The sequence below is a fragment of the Aythya ferina genome (genome assembly GCF_964211825.1).
Source record: "Aythya ferina genome assembly, chromosome: 2".
Lineage (NCBI taxonomy): Eukaryota > Metazoa > Chordata > Aves > Anseriformes > Anatidae > Aythya > Aythya ferina.
The window spans coordinates 98,146,245-98,167,985 of NC_140297.1; the positions used below are offsets into that span (position 1 = coordinate 98,146,245).

General features: G+C 36.9%; 1 protein-coding gene across 8 annotated transcripts in view; it reads right to left on the reverse strand.

The window, feature by feature from the left end:
- Positions 1–21,741, reverse strand: part of CARMIL1 (capping protein regulator and myosin 1 linker 1) — a 189,244-nt gene that overhangs the window by 88,622 nt on the left and 78,881 nt on the right. For all 8 annotated transcript variants that reach the window (XM_084507999.1, XM_084508001.1, XM_084508000.1 and 5 more), the window contains 8 exons: positions 19,387–19,508; positions 17,294–17,391; positions 16,895–16,965; positions 16,688–16,761; positions 11,714–11,789; positions 9,411–9,499; positions 5,577–5,671; positions 973–1,059 (listed from right to left, as the gene is read on the reverse strand). In XM_084507999.1, the coding sequence (XP_084364125.1) occupies positions 973–1,059; positions 5,577–5,671; positions 9,411–9,499; positions 11,714–11,789; positions 16,688–16,761; positions 16,895–16,965; positions 17,294–17,391; positions 19,387–19,508 (712 nt within the window). The remainder of the gene's footprint in view (positions 1–972; positions 1,060–5,576; positions 5,672–9,410; positions 9,500–11,713; positions 11,790–16,687; positions 16,762–16,894; positions 16,966–17,293; positions 17,392–19,386; positions 19,509–21,741) is intronic.

Below are 21,741 nucleotides of genomic sequence, written 5' to 3' on the forward strand. Positions count from 1 at the left end.
CTGGACTAGGATTCTTATAAGGTCAGCAGCAGAGAAGCTGGAATGTATTTGCAGCTTTTGTTTAAAGATTGTTTTTGAAAAGATCATTAAAAATCTTCCAAATTATTTTTATAACATCAAAATTCATTTTTACTGACAAGAATTTTGTTGATTAGCTTCATCAAGCAGGCATTTGCTCTTTATAAAGGCAATGCAGCTAGAGGGTTCTCTTGACTCAACAGTCAAAAGCACTTTCTGAAATCATTCAGATCACATGAAGAAGAAAACAGGCTGAATGAACATACCAGAAATGCATGACTATCTGTCAAATTCACAACCATCTACTCTCAAGAGTACATGCAAGGTTAGTCAAGATTCTTAATCAGTTGCATGTCACCAAAAAACTGAAACTAACATAGAATAAAAAAACCACAAGAGTTGAATAAATTCTTTTTAACGAAAATGATGAGTGAATAAATTCACTTTAAAAATATATGTATGTTTCAACTACTATATCAAGTCAGACATGCAAATTACAAAGCAAAAGTCTCTAGTCAGAGCAAATCACTTATCAAGCACTGTCAAAACACTTGATTTCATGAAGTAGTCAAATGAAGCAATCACACAAAAAACATTTGAGTAGTTTTCCGAATGCTATTTGGAAAATTTCCTGCACATTTTTGCTTCAAACATTTTCTGAAGCATAAAAGAAACATACAATGTATTCCAATTCTAAATTAAATCTTTCTTTACTGTACAGATTCAAGCTCGTATCTAGGGCAAGTAGTTTATTTCTCAAAGCACTGGATGGGTTAAAGTTCTGCACCCACAGCTCAGCAACCTGGAATGGTAAAAAAGCAGCTGCACTGTTTAGAATACACATATATAAAGTAATCAATTCTGTAATTGACTTAATCTTGTAACAAAAGGTATTATTAAGATGAAAGTCTGAAACTTTTACAACAGAAAAACAAGCATATTTGTAAAGCATACCTTTAGGTGACAAGGAGGTTTTAGATAAATTTAAATGTTTCAGTCCCTTTGGAAGTTTGGCAAACTGGATGCTTAAAGATGATACACCTGTTGGGGAATAAAGAGAAAGCAAAATTTTTCAGGATGTTTTCAGTTCAACCATGTGATCTCAGATTTTCCTGGCCCTTCCAAGAGCAGCCAGCAATTACACTGGTATCAAATTCAGAGCAGGCCAAACTCTGTTAGAGGAGGAACTGTACTAACTTTGGAGCTCAAAATTACGCTTTTTATGATCATAAAACTTTGAAATGACTGATTTTGTCAGGATCCCGTCTTTGCTAACTACTGAACACACAGCGAACTTTGTTGTTGATTATCACTGACTCACTTCTAAGTAGTTTAGAAACTAAACAATAAACACACACTTTTGAGAAGGGATCAAAGGCAAAATATACATGTCCAAAAGTTAGTACTCAGGAAAACTGGAAGCTTTATGGTTTGGCAAAAAAAAAAAAAAAAAAAAAAAAAAAAAATAATAAATAAACCCCAAGAGTGGAATGGTAGTTTGCATGAAACTTCAAAACCTTTTCTTTTAAAAGGAAGCAATATCAAGGCAAGAGAGACATGTACATATTAGCTAATACTGCCTTCTTTTCCTCAACTAACCCTGTTCTTTGTTGAATAAAAGAGTAAGAGGTTGTTCAAAAACACAGACAAGCACCAGCCATCTGAAATAGTCCTGAGGAAGAGTATGCACTTCACATAAAAGAAACTATGATACACGTATAGTGGCTGAGGACTTTCCCTGAAAACCTGAAACCTCCACCAAGTTATAATGGCCACTTATCTCATTTCATTACAGCAGCCTGTAGCTTACCAGCCAGTACGCAGACTTGGAAACATTACAATTGTTTGGGATCAAAAACAGTAAAAATTCATTCATATGCTGACTACTTCAGCATAAATCCAACATCTCTTTTCATGTCTTTTCATTAAAGCCCCTTCTCAGTGTATCCAAGTTCCACAGTCCATAAATATAATCCCCAGTTCAAGAAAAGACTGAAATTTGATTGAGAAAGCACATCCTAAATAACAATTGAATCACTTTATGAAATATTTATTATAGGATTAAATCAACATAGAAACTCAAGTCTTAACCTGAGTGTGAAATATAGTCCTCTATTGCAAATCACTTGGCAAGAAAAGGGGAAAGAGAAGCAAGTAAAGCCTTTTACTTGCTCCAAACACAATTAAATAAAAAAGCTGATACCATTCTCCACATAAACAGACATTAAACAGGCTGGTGGTATGTCACATACACGTTTACTCTGCTTTTATCACCTTCTACTATCAATAATGAAAGAGAACATATATATATTGCTGACATAAGTTTTTTTGTTGCAGTGTTGTTTTTTTAACCTTCTATGAAAAGCATGGTGTACATGCTGGTCAGAGGTGCATCTTCTATGCAGCTTAAAACAACATGCTGTATTTTATTTGTCTTGCCAAAACATTAGGCCGATGACATCTTGACATCATTTACTGTAAAACACAACGGTAACCATGTCTTTAACTTTCTGCAAGAATGCATCAAGTCGTATTAACAGGATTTGCATTCCTAACTCCCCTACTTTGATAAATAAATAAATAAACAAATAAATCTATAGCTCCTCTGAAGGAGGATCAATCTGTCTTAAGACAGACTCAGAACTTAAATTCTGTGATGGACTGTTCACTCTTGTTCAGCTGCTTTGGACACAATATATAGTTTCAAACTCAAGGTAGAGTTCTGCTGGCAAAAGAGGAGGAAAAGGAATACCAAGAGAATCACTAAAGACATCTTAAGTGTAATTTTTATTACAAAGCATTTTGGGTAAGAGGCGCAGCAAGTAATTTTTCCTCTCCATCTTTATGTTTAGCAAACAACCTACATATTTCTTATCACTCCAACAAAGCTGAAGAATTTTACCGTCTTACCAGCACTGGGGGAGAAGTATCTGTTATGTTTTAAGATACAGGAATCAGGTGCAGAAAAGATAAACTCTGGTAACTCAGGCCCTAGGATGTTCTTGAAGCAACCCACTTGTGCTAACCTCCTAGCAGAGCTGAGCTCTAATAGCTAATAGCAGAAGTAGACTTCAACACATCTGACCACACAGATTTAGAAGTAGACTTCAACACATCCAACCACATAGATTGGGTTTTGAGTATTTCCAAATTTTAGCTTGTTTTTGTATTATTTTTTAGAAAATATGATCCTAGTCAAGTCAAAAGCAAAGCTTCCATCACTTCAGCATGACTAGATTTTAAAGACAATATTAATAACAAACTTTCCAAGTGTTAACCTCACAAAAACTGACAGTATTGTTAAGGGAAGCTAATCACAAATTAAGAGGCTGATCTTGGTGCAAAACTGTATCTTGTGAACACTGCTTTATATTTCAAATGAAGCTGGGTCCTATGTCTGAGTTAAAAAGAACAGTCCTGCTATTGGAACACAGGCAGTTGCATTAATATTATAATATAATGTCTTTACTTTTTGGTACTCAATAGCATACAAACAGCTTAGTGGCTTGTGTTTGTTTTTTTCTTTGTCTAAGCAAGGGACAAGGATAGATTCTTCTCCATTATTCACACAGTTCAGCATTGTTTCCCTCATAACTACAAAATAATCTGGTTGTACTCCTAGAGCCCGAAGAGATGACTTTTCCAGAGATATTTTATAAAATCCATATGTTTACATAAATCTTCATTATGCAAGCTTTTACCTGTGAAATGATCGCTGCCCCTTCGGCTTAATAAAGTCAAATCTAATTTGCACTCCGTGAATATCAGATCACAGGACATGAAAATCCTTCTTAAACCAGAAAACTGTAATATTTGCACATTGCAATTATAGTTAATTTCTTTTTAAGTACCTATATAACTTGGCTAATTCTCTAACTAAAAGGTCAAACTGTAATTGGATATGATAGGAGAGACTGAGATAATAATAAATTTCTACTAATTTCTCCAAGTATTACCTTCTGCATTTTTTTTTAAATCTTGTATGTGGCTCCTCCAAAATTGCTTGAATAAATAGCTTTATTGCAAAGAAAGTACTCACACTGATATGCTTTTAAAAATATCCTTGCATTGTAGAATAGCTACTGAATGCTTTCGTCATTTGTTTGGCTTCAAGATTTAAAACAAACAAAACATCAAAAAACAAAACAAACAAACAAAAAAAGAAACACAAACAAAAAAATACCAAACCTAGTTCTTTTTAAAAGAAACCTTTCATAAAACACAACCTAAATACACTTCTTTCAAAGTAGAATCAACAATATGACAGCCTTTTTTCCAACTTGCAAGAGAAAACATTGAATAATGCAGTTAGGCCTGCAGCACACTGCAATAATAATGTTCTGCAGCAAAGCATTGGCTTTCACATGATAGGGAGTTTTCAAGAACCAGGCAAGGGATAGTCAGAAGAGTTTAGCAATTCACGTGAACAATTTTAAATAAAAAACTACTCCGAATGTATTAAAAGCAAAAATATTTTCATACTTGATTCTGGTGAAAAGGAGAAGAGATGCAAAAGAGGGAGAGGAAAAATACCCTTTGCATCTCTTTTCCCCTCACCAAAATGAAGAAAAAGGAGACACACCTACAAACAACATTCTGAGTCAGTCAGGTTGTAACCAAACGAAGATTTTTTCCATTTTGAATCATGTCAGCCAAGAGACTGGAAAATTTTGTCAAAACAAACCAAATAACACAAGAAAAGGTTCACTGCATAAAATTCCTATTTCACTTCTGGCCCAACAGGAGCACACGCTAGTCTGATCCCAAGAACATGATGTGCTTGGAATGCATTAAGCGAAACAAATGGAAATCTCACGTGGGCAGCGCTGAAGGGTCAACGGCAGACTGAAAGAATGTAACCTTATTTTAAAAAATAAATGCCCTGGGTGAAAAGAAAATAGACAAGGGAGGGGAATGATTTGACTTGATATGTACTGAAATCATGCCTAGCAGTGTCTAGTTGGAGAAAAGCTGGGCTATTCAGCTTGATTTTTCATCTTGCAGAGTCAACAGTATTCAGCTACATAAGGATGCCAGCTATGTAAGTACTACAGAACATCACAAAGAATTGGCAACATTATGGACTAGAACAAAGCTGAAAAAGAACAGCTTCAATACCAGAAATAATTATGGAATTATGACTAAAATAAAAATGCAAAACCATCAGAAAAATATAATCCAAGCAACAAAGTTGTCTCACACTTCAGCTTTAAAGTGATTATATTGCCTTTAAAAATATACACGTAGAAACCATTTTATTTTCTCTCTAGCTCTAAACATTCACTGCATTCCATCTTCCTTTAAAAGAAACCTCTATGAAAGTGTAATGAAATCTAATGAAATCCACGGTTGGTTTAAGACATTTAAATACTTCTCCACAAGCTAATGGATATGTAATAAGCAAAAAGAATAGCAATTCTCAGTCATTTGTGAACAACAGATATTTACAATGGCATTACACACAGAACAATAACCTGTTATTCAGGCAAAGCTGAATGGAGCAGCAGTAATCCCCTTATTACGTTTGTAGAAAGAGGAAAACAGAAATGTTACAGTACCTCGGTCTTCAAGCGGATTGCTAGCAAGGTTGATTGTATGAAGTCCTGAGTTGGGATTGTGGGCTAGGGCACTGGCTAGTTTCTGTGCAAAATCTCTGGAAGAAAAGAATACAGAGAGAGAAAGAGTTCTGTTATCTCCTCTGTCAACAGCACAATCAGAGGCTTAAGAGTGCCAAAGGACTAGCAGACAGAAGAAACCAACTTACCCTACTGATCCTTCATAGTTTTAAACAATGCTTATCTGGCTAATTTGCTATCTTTCAAAGCAGGTTATATTATTATTTGTTTATTCTGTAATATAAGAGACTGAAGGACACTCACTCAAAGCTCAAGCTACTTTTGATAAAGATCTGATGATATAAAATAGGAATTTAACAGATTTCTGTCTCCTCCATGTCATGCATGGGTGGGACATATATGTTAACTTCCATACCATTATCTCCCACACTCACAAAGCTAATCCTCCCCCCTCCGAGCTTGCAGCAACTATACCAACAATCACTCAAAAAGATGGGCCTTGCAACATATCAGAAGGTCAACAAAGCAAGGGTATTCTGATCTTGTAAAACAGCAGGAGCAGCTCTCTCAAACAACAGAAGGACACTGAAACCAGTCTTTGCTCGCTTCTTTTTACATTGAGAAGCATTGACCACATTGACCACAGACCCAGCAATGTATGTCAAGAGAGACTGATGATATGTCAAGTTGCATAAAGCCCCTAACAGCCAGGTCAAGTAGCACAGATAGCTTCAAACTTTTAACTAAGCGTCATAGGTAGCTGTAGAGCATGACCAAAATCCACTTCCACAAAATCCTGTTCCAAAAGTACTTGAGAGGCAAGGGAATGTTAACCCTCTTTGAGAGCATTCTGCTGTGGCTGGACTACCACTGCTCACAGTATTAAGTTCAAAGCTGGCTTGGTTTCTCTACATGACAACACTGCCAGAATCTGGTGGAGACATATTCCTCACTTTATGTCAGAAGGCTGTTGGCTGTTTCCAGCTCTAAGCGAATTCCTCAAATCTGTCCTTGTACCTACTGGGAAGCAATCATGTATTAAGGGCCTAACCCTACCATGCAGTTTTGTTAATCTGAGACCATACTTTTAATGTTCTTATGCTTTATCTATGTTAGACATTGAGTTAAGAATCAAAAAACATCCCTTGAGCTTCCTTCACACAGCAATCTTCTCCCTCTTCCATGCTCTGGAAAAGAGCAGAGATTGGACAGTAATAGCCTCATAGCTTTGGTCTCTCTGTTGTTGCAAGGTGTGCTCAGGTACAGAGATGTTCCAGGAAAGTTTAATTTCCTTTTGAAACCCCATTTCCTTAGAGGGACTCCTGAGGGCAGAACAGGTTCCAATGCTGCAAAGGCAGGATGATGAGCTGCCTTTAGGACAAGCATGTTCTTATCCTAAAATATAAGCAGCATGTAAACACAAACACTCAACAATAAATTTCGTACTTAAATCAGGAAATCTCAGACAGAAATTCCTCAAGATCTGTCTAGACAACATCTCCGAAACAGAAGCAGAAGGTGTATGTGGGAAGAACTAATGTGATGTAAGGACATTCAGAGCCCACTCAGCAGGGGAAGATGAGCTGCAACACCTCTCTGAGGCCCTCCTTGCACCACTATGGGCACATCTGTTCCCTCTCTGTTGTAGCATCCATTCCCTGTGAAACAGGGTAGCAAGAGTCAGTCTGGATGGTGGTAGGGACAGCCTGCCTGCCAGCTTGCAGAGGAATTAAGCACAACAAGCAGATGATTTTTACCAGCTCCTGCAAACAAGCCTTTCCAGACTGGAGAATCTTGTAGGTTCATGCAAAAAAAAATCTGCTGGTTATTACATATTACACTATTCCTCTAAAGCAGTTCATGAATATGGAACTCTTTTCAAGCTCATTTGTTCAAGTCACCCTGAACTACTGTCCTTTCACTGAAATCTGGATAATCACATACCTCACTTAGCATCCTAACAATTATCAAAACATTACAGTTCTCCTTATGCATTAAAGCCATCCAAAATAATCTAGACCACATTCTTTAAGTCTGCTAAAGAAACAGCAATGGGAATGATATTTTCAAGAATATCTACACTGGCAGAAATCTTATCATACCTGGGGGCTTCATTTGACAGCCCACTTTTCCCCAACAGCCAGTCCACACTTGCCTAGTCCTGTGTCCTTACTACTACTACTGCTGCTACTGTATGACAGCTTGCTATCCCATCAGTTGGGAGGATGACAACTGTTTATGGATTCTTGTCCCACACCAAATCACAGACATGAATGCCTGGAGACAGAAAAGAATGCAATCATCTTAAACTGATCCTACCACCAGAGGAAACATGCTCTTGCAGCTGCTCAGGTGTTTCTGAAAGCATTGATCTTGGTAGCTCTTTCTCAATACTGGCCTGGCAGTCTGTCACAGCTCATTAAAAATGGCTGGTTGGTGAGCTATGTGACGTGAAGAGGCCCAGTAACAATAGGATTTCCTCCTAGTGAGCAGATATGATAACTGGCAAAACTGACAAATGCGTCCTTGACAAAAACAGACAGACAATGCTGATCAGAGCAGATACACACCGGGGCAAAATGCCAAACACTGTGCATGTAGATGGAGGCATGAAAACCAAAGTCACAGGTTGATTATCTGTCAAGTCCTGTTAAAACTGACACCAGCTCCAAGTTATAAGTCACTGTAGGCAGCGTGCAAATGTAAGTCAATATGTCTTTTGATATTCATGATTAGCACTGCGTTTCATAGCACAAAGTACAAGAAAAACAAGATTAAAATCAGGCGTTCATATCTGAATGACAGCTTTTAAGGACATTGTGATCAGAAAGCTTGGGTGTAATTCCAAACTCCACCACAATTTTCCTGAGTCATTTAGGCAATTCTCTTCCAGAGGTATTTCAGTGCAAAGCCAATTTTGAAAAAGGATGAAAAAGCAACAAACAGTGGAAGAGGAGGAAAAATAATTGATGCCACAGCGTTTCCCTGTGCTTGTTTGACTTTTTTTTTTTTTTTTCCCTTTCCAATACTTTGTTTCTTAACACAGATATGAATCAGTACTAGAGCTTATTTTGTTTACATAGTCTCAGATGCTACTCTAACACCACAACAAGTTACACATACTTCCATCAGGGCTAGTTTGTAATTTGAACTTTGCATCTATTTGCTCTGAAGAGAAGAAGAAAAAAAATACCTAGTAGCTATAACTTACTGTATTTAAAACACATACAAGAATTATACTGCGTATCTTACTTTAACATACTTTTCTTTTAAGGCTATAGCAAAGGATTAAACAATCATCTACTTTCTTGCTTCTTTAAAAAAAAAAAAAAAAAGTTGCTAAAGTAGAGGTATTACTAAATTTGAACCACAAATGTAATCCTCAAAAGGTAAAAACAGCTTTCTTGGGAATTAAACTATAATCTGTTATACAAGATGGAATGATACACTTTTTAACAAAACCTTGAGTACTTTGAAATGACAAAAAAGTTTTCATACTTCTCTTGGTAAGTCTACTTGGAGAGGAACAGTGTGAGTTTGTTTAGGGTTTATCTTTTATCCAACCCATTTTGCTCCACTTAACGCAATTTTCCAGGCTGAACCTTAAAAAAATATCAGTTTAGATATTTTTGGTCCAGATTTTCTGGACCATAAGGAACCTAAACTTAATGACACGTTCGTGACTACAGACTCCTCAGAGCAAGCTAGACATTAAGCTTGAGCTTTTCTAATGCTTATTCTGGCTAACACACATCACACATCCTTTTTGCTGAGAGTAAGCAGCATCTAATGCAACGTTTTGAAGAAATTACTTACGTTCTAAGCCCGGCATTCTCTAATACCAGTTCTTCCAATCGATTGGACCTACTCACCACTCGCAGAATCTGCTCACAGACATCAGTGGACTGCCACAAAAAAGACAGAAGAGTGTTAAAGAACGCAAACATAGAACATATGGTTGGTTAGTTAGTTAGCTATAAGCTGTACGTCATAACAGGATTCAGGCTATGAGCTGCTTCTTGTCATACATAAATAAGAATACCAGGAACATCCCAGAGAGAGTCAGATGGCAAGAGAGGACATCTAGAAAAGACTCAGAAAAATAAAGGGCAAACTAAAAGCGAGTCATTTATGAAACAGGCCACCTAATCATAAGGGGCAGATTTTTTAAAATTATAGTAAAATATATAAAGAAACCATCACCCCAGACCCTGGGACTCAGAAAAACACACTCATATAGTTTTTGAAGAAATCTTATTCACATAGATGCTAATCCCTCAGAAAAAAATTACAACTAGTGCAATGGAGAATAAAGCCTGACCAGGAACAACAACTAAACACCGAGGAAGATGTTTTAAGGCTGACAAAAAGGAAACAAAAAATTCAAGAGCAAGAGCGCTCTAGATACATGTCCTCCAAAGATTGCTTAGGGACTAGTGTTGAAGGGTGATTGTATTTCAGCATGAGTTGTGCCAGCCTACACAGAATAAATCACATCTCATGATCATACTCCTGCTGAATTCTGGAATTTGCACAGACATTTACAAGTACCATGATCCAAACATAACAAAATGGTTTGCTTGCTGTGCTCATTCAGACAGAGATAAAACCTCAAGGTTACAAAAGCTCTACAGTGAGCTTTGTATCTCATCACCTTGTATTATAATCTCTTATTTTGATTCTTAGTCTTTTTTCACAGCACACATTCAGATGAAGTCCAAAACTGAACTTTAGTCATGATCATGAAGCGCTGAAACTATTCTTTGTCATCCACCCTTAAAATCTGGCATTCATACTTGGGACATTTTTTATCTCTAATGACAGTATGGCATTTTTGATGCCATAAACTTGCTGAAACTCCTAAAAGGAAAAAAAAAAAAAATGCTCTAGCACACAAAGAAATCTTATTAATCCTTTACACAGTAAAGGTGACAGTGTTTTCTAAAGATTGACAATTCAACTCTCTCTCCAATTATATCTTTGCCTTTCATATTTTAATAATTCAGAACATCATCATGGTGTTTCTGCAGCAGAGCGATTGCAAGTGGAAAGTTTCATGCATGCACTGTAAAAACACTACAGATCATGTCTATCAAACACAATGTCAGAGTGGGACTCACAAAGCAGAACAATACATTCAGTGGCCTCTGGATATGTCTGACCTCACACCGATCCTCAGCAGTGTCCCTGTGGCATGGAGTTACTGTCCAACAGTTTGTATTTTCCTGGTATTTTTGACTGAAATTTGAATGTATGAAAGATTGTGTTTGTTTGTTTTTTATTTTGTTTTTTTGTTTGTTTGTTTTAAGGACTGATACAGTTTCAAGATTAACAAAGTTTATTTGCTTATTATATAAAAGTTGCTAAAAAAATCCCCCAAATATCTTATTAAAATAAGTAACTTAAGAGAAAACAGTTTCTCAAACCACTAATTCAACCTGTAACTATTGGCTTTCAGGTTAAAGGTGTATTTTCATATATTTAATAAGACACTTAATTACTTATTTTCTTGGTATTTTCTTCAGTTGTCCAACTTGTTTCCCCACTTTTTACTTTCCAAAAAGAATGCTGTTGGGGAAGAATATCATCATCACATGTCACTACATACTTTAAAGGGATAGTTTCAGACAACTGGGAGATAAAAATCATCAAGATGAGATGAAAATTACAAGAAAAGCCTGTTCCATGATGTGAGGTTAAAAAAAAAAAAAAAAAAAAAGAATCTTGGTATTTTTCTTACACCTCCATAAAGCCACAGATATTTCTAGCTGCTTTACAGTTTGTCTCCTGTTTAGTCACCTCATATTGTTTGAGGGAGCTGGTAGCACCTGATAGAGCAGCTTTACATGCTACCATTATGGCCAAATAAAATTTTCAAACTTTATTCATGTGAAATTTTGGCAAGACCTGGCTCTCAGTAGTGTTTCTACAGCATGAATGAACCATCCAACTTTCTATAATTTCCTAATACAATTAATGGAGAAACAATTTTCAATTTTCAAATAAGACTGCCCAGTCTTATTTACCTCAAAAAGTTCACCTTAAAAAATTCAATGGCATCCTCTAAGGCACAGCACAGCCTAGTAAGAGCAGATATACAATTTCAATTTGTTACTTACTAATTTCAGATCCTTGGAGGACAGCTTTGTAAACCACTGATTATACTCCAGAGCAGCAACTATAGGTATTAAGTCTCTAGAAAAAGAAAAACACTTTTACACACATTTCATATAACTGTCAGTTTGGGTCATTTGAAACAGTCTCTTAAGTGCTCTTCATATCTAATTCCCTCTGCTTTTGCAATGCTAATTGACTGCCATCAGCATTACAGAAAGCTCTGCATTCTGAAAAATAAAAAAAAAAAGAGCAGCTGTGTGACTTGCCTGAATTTTAATACAAATTTTTGACTGGCCAACTGACATCCATTCTAGCATGAATTTTTAAACACGAAATTTGTCTGTGCTGCCATTCCTACTTTCAGCATTACTTTTTCTTCAGCCTGTGACATATTTAAGCTTCTTAATCTCCTCTAATTATAATTGAGCGTGACGCTAAAAAGCTTTTTGGCAGTCTGATGATTTAATATAATCCCGTGACTGAATGCTTCTAGAGAACATATCCTTGTCTCATCTCTATAGTTAAATTCCCCTAGGAAGCAGGAGACCTGCAAAAGGATAATGCGACTTCCAGCACAAACCCTCCTTAATTGTAACAGGGATTTCACAAATGAAATTCTAAATTATTCCCGTTCTCTTTATTCCAAGCCTCTTAATTTGATCTGCTCCCCCTCTGCTAAATTCCGCCAGTAACAGACATTGACAAATACCATGTCTGCATGCCACCCCCCAGCAGAATCATTCATCAAGCACAGGCAGACCACTTAGCAGCACAGCACTTGGATCATTTATACACAACGCATTAAATACATATATACACCCACACGCAGACTCAACAGTTACTTAGAAACCCCTTGCCTTTATAACATAACAAAGAGCTGTGATGTATGTGAATGTACACGATCAGCAAAATAGTGCTGTGTGCGCCTCAGTTTTTGCAGGGAGAAATTTAAAATTATTAGCTTTTATAAGCTAGTACCACCCCCAAGCGTTTCACTCAGGACATATGCAGGTAGGCATAGATCTGCACTAAGCATGCAGCACATCCTCCTCCTCCTTCTTCCTCTCCTTCACTTTCCTCCACGAACATTCAGACACTGCAGGGTGATCACTAAGCATGTAAGAAAGCCAAGAGACATGGCAACATCATATGGACAAACTTTCTGCAAGCTATATATTGAGAACTGAGGCTGGTGCACTTGGAAGTACAAACCCATCACAGAGATGACAGTAAGAAGCTGTGGCACTTTGCAGCAAAACACTGTAGCCCACCAACTGTGAAGCTCCCAAAAACACTTGTAGAGGAGATATAGAGTGAAGTGTGTGGTGCCCTTCAAGGATTAAGCCTACCTTCCACGTTGTTTGCAGCATGCATCAAGTCTCACTGTGAATTCATTTCTGACATGGTAGTCTTACAAACTTCATCAACTATACGGATTTATTTCCACCTACCACACTTATATTTTTTCATTACACTTTTTTTTTTTTTTAATTTTAAAAAAGTGACTGACTAGTGAGATGTTAGGGTGGAAAAAAAAAAACAATGTTCTTTGTGCTGTGGACAGCCACCCCAAAAGGGGCAGAGAACACCTCTGGTGGTTACATGTCAGCGGTGGACAGCAGCCCAGTTCCTCCAAAGGAACAGAGGGACAATGAGCAGCGATTACTGGCTGCATGTATTTACACTACCTGGGTAAACCAGCTTGGGCAGCTGGCAAGAGCTCAGCACCTCCTGGGCAGGAGGGTGACCGCAGGCAGAGCCTGCTTGAGGCTGTCCCTTTCTCTCCTCTCCTTCCCAAGCCTGGGATGAAAACAGTCGAAGCACAGGGGGTGTTTGGAGTTGGTGGAAAAAAGCTGCTGTGCTATCAAGAAGTTAAAGAAACATTGCTACAGCGGGACAGGAATAATTTAAAATAAATCAAGCCTGCTGATTTGCAAATTCTCATCTTTAAATAGTTTAGTCTTCTGCAGTATTCAAGGCCTGTTTGTTCAAACTTCAGACAAGCACAGATACTGGTATAATTCTGTAATACCAACTGGAGGAGAAAAAACAGCAAAAAAAAAATCATCTCCCTTCCTCTACATGCTTGAAGATAGTGGAACATCTGCCTTTCCTGCAGTATTCTGTCTAGAAACTTTTGTCTATCAAATTCTTCTTCACTTTACCATCCAATTTTAAAGAGAAAATTTAATAGTTAAACAAAGTTAGAGAAAGTTAAAGTTACATAGTTTAATTTTATTTTTCATTTTGTTTAAATTTTTGAAGGTGTTTCCTACCAATGAGAATCCTTGTGGAATTTAGCTCTATTCCTTGTCTTACTTTAAGCATACCTAACCTTATTGTACTTATTATTGATTTTTCCTTTTCAAAATGATATACTGCTCTTTTTTTCACTTTATTTCTATTAAATTCTAGATGTGGTACTAACAATGATCAGAATTCTTTTGCATTAGAAAGTTAGAAAAATTGAAATAAAAAAATTAGAAATTAGAAAATTAGAAATTCTTTTGCAGTAAGAAAGAATGCTAATGACCATTTCCAAAAGCAAGGACATCTCCTAACATTCCTTCACCAAGTTATATTGAATTGCTTACGTTTATTTATTAGTCTGCTTGCTAAATTACCATCCAGAATAAAGATTTACAGACTGTACAAAATGTAAATCTGTGCCATCTTAAATGAAAACAGATTTTGTTCTTCTGGAATGCAGAAAATCTCTCCAAGCTTCAACAACATTCAAACTTTGCCAGTGCCTTCACTTTTTTTTTTTTTTTTGACAATTCAGTCCCCCAGTGTATTTAAGATGACAGGAAATCTAAACAGCGAAGAAAAAAAAATCTAACTAATCACACTTTTCTGACAACAGATTTTGTGAATGTCCACATTTTTGAAGGCTAAAACACAGATGAAAATTTTGCTGCAGACTTAACATAAGTGCTATTTGCCTTTTTTTTTTTCTTTTTCTTTTTTTTTTTTATGTTACACAATTATATGGTTCACAGCACAACATAACTTCAGATAAAACCTCAGAAGTCATGTTCCCAAGTGGCAAGCCATGTTATGCACTCTAAGTGTCAGACACTCTGGGAACTTAAATTCATCTAAAATTCATGCCATCTTATGTTGACCTCTAACAGAAATACTTCACAAGGGAAAAGCACAAATAGTTTAGTTTTTGCAATGCATAGCCCTTTTATCTAGATAACTGAATATTCATCCTACCTCACCTCAGAGCTACTCCACAGCATGAAGTATACAGTTTCAGTTATCTCGGAAATCAGGTGGACAAGATGTACAAGTTTCTCAAAATCAAAGAGACATCGGCATGTTGTTAATGTAGTCTTCTTACTTTACTAAATATCTGACAAAACACTTGCTTACACTCTTGAATTATATGGGATCTCAGATCCTAATTTTTACTTGTAATGAATAACATATGGTTTTGACTTCCAAAAAAAAAATCATTTTTCTTGAAAATTTCAATCTAGAACCTTTTTCTCAGTTCCAGTCTCAGTACTAAGAAACTGTAATCTCAAGTTGGGTTCTAACGCATGTAAATGGATCTAAAATTGTTTTGAATCTTTGGACTTATGCAATCATGAGACATTTAATAAAAACTTTTATTAACAACACAAATATATTTCCTTGGTGATGTGAATTTTGTAAGGTATATTTCAGTGAAAACCTTCAGTTAAGCTACAGCTCATTTGAACCAGATAAGATGCTTTAAATACTTAAAACACTTATAGTTTTCATTAACAAGTAGTGTTTTTCACTACTAGTAACTTGTTCTAGTGTTAAATTTCTGCTGAATATGAGTATCTGCAAGTCCCTTTTTCAAGAATGACTTACGTTCTTCTCAGCACAATAATTTTAACCATTCTTGTGTTCTTGTCCCACATTTGCTTGTGCTAAATAGTACTCCTTTCCTTAGCTTCTCTCCACAAGTCTTAACCGATGAAATTATTTGGCTACACCTGTCATGAAGCCCTGTATTCTACCTTGAGTTACTACTGAATTAGCCAACATGGGTACTAACATCACCATGGAATTCAGTATGGACAGTGAAAACACCACAAAAGCTGAGTAAATATGCAACTTTTTTTTGTTGTTGGCTTTTTGTGTGTATGTGTGTGTGAGTTTACACACTATGTAGCTTAAAGCTGCAAAGAATGCTTAGCCAAAATACTCTTATTTACCAACCTCCAAGTTCATCCTTTCTGTTACATTTTAACATTGTATCTCTGACAGATTCTTAATTCTTCCCTTGGGCTTTCCCAAAGAAGCAAACACACTGTCTTATTTACAGTTTCTTTAAATTGGCATTTTTCTTGTATAATGATGGATTTTAATTAAGACTGTTTACCATTTCTTCTTACTTAAATATCTTCAGATTCAGCGTTCTTAGAATCCAATTTTCTCAGCCAGATAAAATCAGTAAACCAAATACAACACTTAGCTAAGTTTCAGCATCTTATAGTAAAATTACCCTCAATAAATGCCTTTCTGAAAGTACATATTTTTGATAGCATCTTTTGTCAGTGGAGAAACTACTGGCTGGGTTTCAGCTGAATAACTTAAAATTTCAACTGATTTGCTGAAAAAATTAATTTCCTTTACTGTATACCCCACGAGAAAGATTCTGCAAAAATAAATGCTACATAATTTCCTTTTTTATTTTCCCTGCCAATGTAGTTACATGTTTTCTATCTGCTATCTTTTTGGAGTGCTTCCAGTAGCAAAATATATTTATCTCCACAATGAAATGTGCTCTTTATGGGGCTTTTGTGTAAAAACAGCATCTTTGTGCTGAAAACTAAAAATGCTATGGATGGTCATTTCAGAGGTCTAGACATTCAAGTGACAGCTATGGAAGTATCGGGCTTTAGCAAGAACAGGCAAATTCTATTGGAAGGACAGGTTAAGAGACAAGGAAAATTTGCTAAGTATTACCATGATTACTGCATATTGTTTACCTGTGGTCAAGATGGCTGAAGTCTTGCAAATTCAACTCTCTTGTATCTTGTGTCAGATAAATTGTGTCAACATCCTGTTAAAAATACATAACCAAATACATCTTTATCGAATGTATTTCCTCCCTTCCCCACATATTATCACTTATCTGCTCCTTCATCATTTGTGCAGTTAGCTGAAATGAGCTCCAGCACAAGACTTGTACTTACCCACTGTACTTCTTCTCTGTAGGGAAATCCAAGCCAATCACACACACATGCATACATCTGCGAAAAGCCTCCTAGAAATGACCCAAGAAAGTATTCAACATAATCGTAAAACAAACAAGAAGACATCTAAAAGTACACTGTCAAAACTCACTATCTTTTTCTCTCAGAAGTGTGTCCATTGTGCTGCTGAAAGAAACTGACCATCCTATCTTTGTAACACCTGGCAGGTTGCAAGAAAGCTTAAAATAGTGCTTTCACCTACCAATCAGAAGTCTGCTCCATAGTAATTACACCTTAAAACTAATTACACCTTTACAAGCTCCTACCAGAAATAGAATTAGACTTCCTGACACTGCAATTCCAACCTTTTTATATTTGAGCCTCTAAATTCATTCTCACCACAAGGTCCAAGTTCTGCCACTGTCTGACTGTCCCACAGGGCCTGGAGACTGGTCAGTCTTTCTGAAGGCTCCATAGTTACTTTTTTCATAATCCTCCTGAAAGCAAAAGGGAAAAAGTATTCATGACTTTAAAATATTTTTAAACCTGTATCACTATATGCACCCACCAATCTAATTTATTTCAAGTATGGTTTTAAATTTCCAGTTCCTGCGTATAGGAAGTCTTACCATCTTTAATACAACTCAATTCTTTGCCTGAAAGTCAAACATATCATGATGCAGGTAGCAGGAATAACGTTTATTTGTCTCTTCTTTCCTTCCAAGAATTAACTCTGTGACTCCTGGAACAACTGAGCCCATTTCTGTGACAGGATCACTCAAGCTAACTAGACTTGTGCTCCCTGACTATGACAAAGATGCCTAAAATAGGAGGAAGACATAGTATTACTGGCTACCCTGAAACTACTGCCATCTACTCAAGTGCTTTTATACAGTGAAAGCCTCATAGTGTGAAGAGCTACACAGCTCACTGAGTAGCTACCTACTCATGGCCTCTAAGCTGCACTCCTAGCTCTAATTGTTGTAATTTTTAGTGTTCTTCCTCTTCTAGGCAAAAACACACCTTTCTTGTTCTTAAAAATTGAAAGTATCTGTTCTTTTGAATGACAGAACGGTCTTAGATTCCAGAATTCCATAAAACAGAGGAAAAAAAATAATGAGATATTAATAGGATAAACCTCTTTCCCCCTTGTTGCCTTTTCCCATCTTATATCAGCTACATAACTCCAGCATCCTCATTTTGGAAAACTATGCCATCTGAGAAAAGAGCAAGAAATTTGATTTCTTTTCTGGGAACCAAGCAATCTATATACTGCTATACAAAATGCCCCAGCGATGTTCACCAGAAAGCCCAGAAAAAACATGTATACAGCTCAAGGCCTTCACAAATGCTGACAAAAACACGTACAGCCTTGCAGCCTTCTTCGCTCTGCTCCTTTTGCTTACATTTCTCACATAATTACTGCAGTTTTATGGCAACTCTGCTCACAAATATTCACTTGTATTTATGCTTCTTGAAGGAAGATCTCCATCTCCATTAGGGAAGTTAAAAATACTGCCACAGAGATAAAGTGGAAATAAAAGAGTCGCCAGCTAGAGTTTATGAATTTAAAATTCCTACTCCTCCTAAAGGAAAGGTGAATAATAGACACACACCCCAAATAAAACATGTAAATTTAGCCTGACCACTTACATTTAATGTCTGTTACAAAATTACACTCAAAAATAAATGCATCCTGGAAAACTCTTACACGGTCCATTTTCTCTAATATTGCTAACAACCAGGAGCTGAAGAGAATAATAGTAGAGCTGCTTTATCTTGTAGACAGTGATGAAGATGAGGCAAGGGTAGAGAGAAGAAAATAAAATGAAGGAAAACTACAGAGCATTGCTGCAAGATAATAAAATTCAGAGGCAGAGGAGAGCACAAATACAAGAAAAAAAATGTGAAAACAATACAGAAAGAAAAAAAAAAGGCAAGAAAATCAGATGTATGATCCAAGGAGCCAGTTATTCCACAAAAAGTATATGACAACGTCCAGGGCTTGGTGTTGAAGTGCAAGGCTCCCAACCCTGTGAATCATTGCACAAAATTCAAAGTAAACAGAACCTCTTGCTCTACTTCCAACTCAGATTTACTGCTGGGGAGAAAAAACAATAAAAGGTGGCAAAACCCACTGAGTATCACAACTGGTTATGAGGAAAGGAATACACTCAAGCCAAAAACTACAACCTAAATTGCCTAAGGTTGGACAGACAATATAAGTTAAAATAAAAACTTACGACTCTTAACTACCTGTATTAACCCCTTCAAACTAAAGGCTTTTTTGACCCTACAGAGCATGCCTGAGCTATGGTCTGCACCATGTCACAGCTCTCGTGTATACCTCAAAAGACCTAATGAAGACTTAGTGCTTGCCTCAAGGTCTTTTTTGTACCTTCAGTGCACATCTGATGCAAAGACAAAAGGTGGTGGCTTGTCACCCTTACACACAATCTGCTCATGCTACAGTTGGCCTACAAGACACTTACACTGGAGAGAGTCCAGGGAATATCTTCCTGAGGCAGGTTCCGATGTGTGCCAGCACCTCGTTCACATCCTCCGAGGACGCCATCTTCATGGAGATGCTGCATTTCTCAGTTTCCATAATCAGCTGTAAACAAGAGAGCATGAGGGCAGGAATTGGGTGTCATCTAATTCATATCCATGGAAAAAGGACAGCATTTTGAATGCCGGCTGAATGCTTTGCATGCCAGCAAGGATCTGTTACTCTGTGATACATGCCATGACAATGTTCCAGGCAGAGGTTCTGAGCTTCTTGAATGTACAAGAACTGCGTACTCAAACTTTGCTTTTCCTAAAAGCGCCCTGCTTCCCACGGGAATAAAGGCTTCCAAAGATCTTGACCTCAGTTAGCACTTCCAAAACCAAGAACTTTTCACAGTATTGTCCTGTTTTGAACCACATCCCAGAACACCAGCAGAAGTGAGCGCAGCCTGACAGGAAACTATTGAACAAACAGGGCCTGCTTCCTTGAGCAAAAAGGGAAAGTCTTTAACAGCTGCAATTCTCTGTAAAAGCTCTAATGCTTTGATCTGTGCTGTTTAAGAAAATGTTAGGGTAATACAATGTCCCAGTTCAAAGGATGCAGCAATTCAGCTAACTTAACAGGCCTCCTGTCTGGGGAATACGTGCTTCAACTAGGGGGAGAAATAAAGCCTTCTGCTACCCTTCTCTGCAATAATACATATATAAATATATCTATACACACACACACACATATATACATATATATGAGTGTTCAGAATACAACTGGGTTGCTGTATGACTGACACATCAGGTCTGCTGCTGCTTTTGGCCGTGTCACAGGAAGCCGTGTAATACTTCTGTCTTCTCCAATGTGTATATTTAGAGCAACCAACAAGCCCAAGTCAAACACTTTGAGGTTAGGTACAGCATATACAAAATAAGAAGCCTGCTCTTAACATTAGCATTGTCTCTGTACATTTCTGTCTTAATCCTAATGGGGACACTGCACAATATGCAACAGAAATTATTATTTTTTATTTGAAACTGGTACTTGGAGCACTTTCAGTTCTTAGTTCACGTATAGGATCGGTACCAGGTTAACTCCAGAAGAGGCTGCTTTATCCCAAAAGCACAAGGAGAATATTCACACCTTTTGCCACTAATTCAACTCCTTTCAGAGAGTTGCTGTCACACTCCGAAGGTGAACAAGTGGGCAATATCCTGCTGTTTTTCTTCACCACCAATATTACTTCCTACATCACTCTGTCCATTTATTATCTTATACTTGGAAGCTTTCTGTGAGATGTCTAGCATGACATTAAGTCCTTCAGACATCACAAAGACAATGTGCTTCTTGCAGGAAAACTGCAGCACCAACATTTGTCCCACAAGGAATAACCAACAGTTCCACCTGCCTTCAGCTGTATGCCTTACACATTTATAACACAAGCAGATGTAAACATTTACACTTTAGAAGTTATTTTAGGAAAATGGTATGCTAAATGAAGCTGAATCAGGACTTTCCCTCATAAATCCTGATACAGCAATGATCTTCTATGGGACTAATGATAATTAGCATTAGCTACCATGGCATTTTATTACCTGAAATAAATAAGGTCCCAAAACCAACACAGTTTACTAAATGTTTGGCTATCAAAAAAGTAAACATGTAGACTTGTTTTTTTCCCCTTTACAGAGCGCTTCAAAAGCCATGTTAAAAATACGACGTGTTAAATACAAAGAGAACTTTTCAGAGTTCAAATAAAGTGCCAGATTCTCTTATTTCTGAAAAAAATAAAAAAATTAAAAGCCAAATATATATGAACCACATGAAGACTTTGATAAAATTGGACGTCAAATCTTATCAACATGTTCATCTTATGAATGAACAATGTATCAAAAATGTTTTTCTTCCTGCCACCTTCTCTGACATTCACTTTTTTGGGAGCACATTACCTGCTGCCAAACCTATTTTGTGTTATGTACAGAGTGCTTTATAGAGTAGGCGACGATAGAAGTCTGTCTGCAATGTATGCAGTAGCACTTGGTTTCACCATAATGGTATACACCACAAAAGTCTTTCAAACTTGAAAACTTATAATCATCCAAGTGATGACTGTAATACCAGCCACCACTGTTTTATTATCTCTGAGAAAAAATATGCACTTACGAAACAAATTAAAACTTGTTCTGCTCCAACTGAGCTATGAAAAAAACAGTATTTCTTATCCCACCCATGCAGCAGGTTCCCAAAATTGACTCTTTAAATCCTTATCTCTATTGTCAAACTTTACAATCAGCACGAACCCAAGAATTCAAATGTACAACGTGCTCACCAGATGGGGACACCTACATGT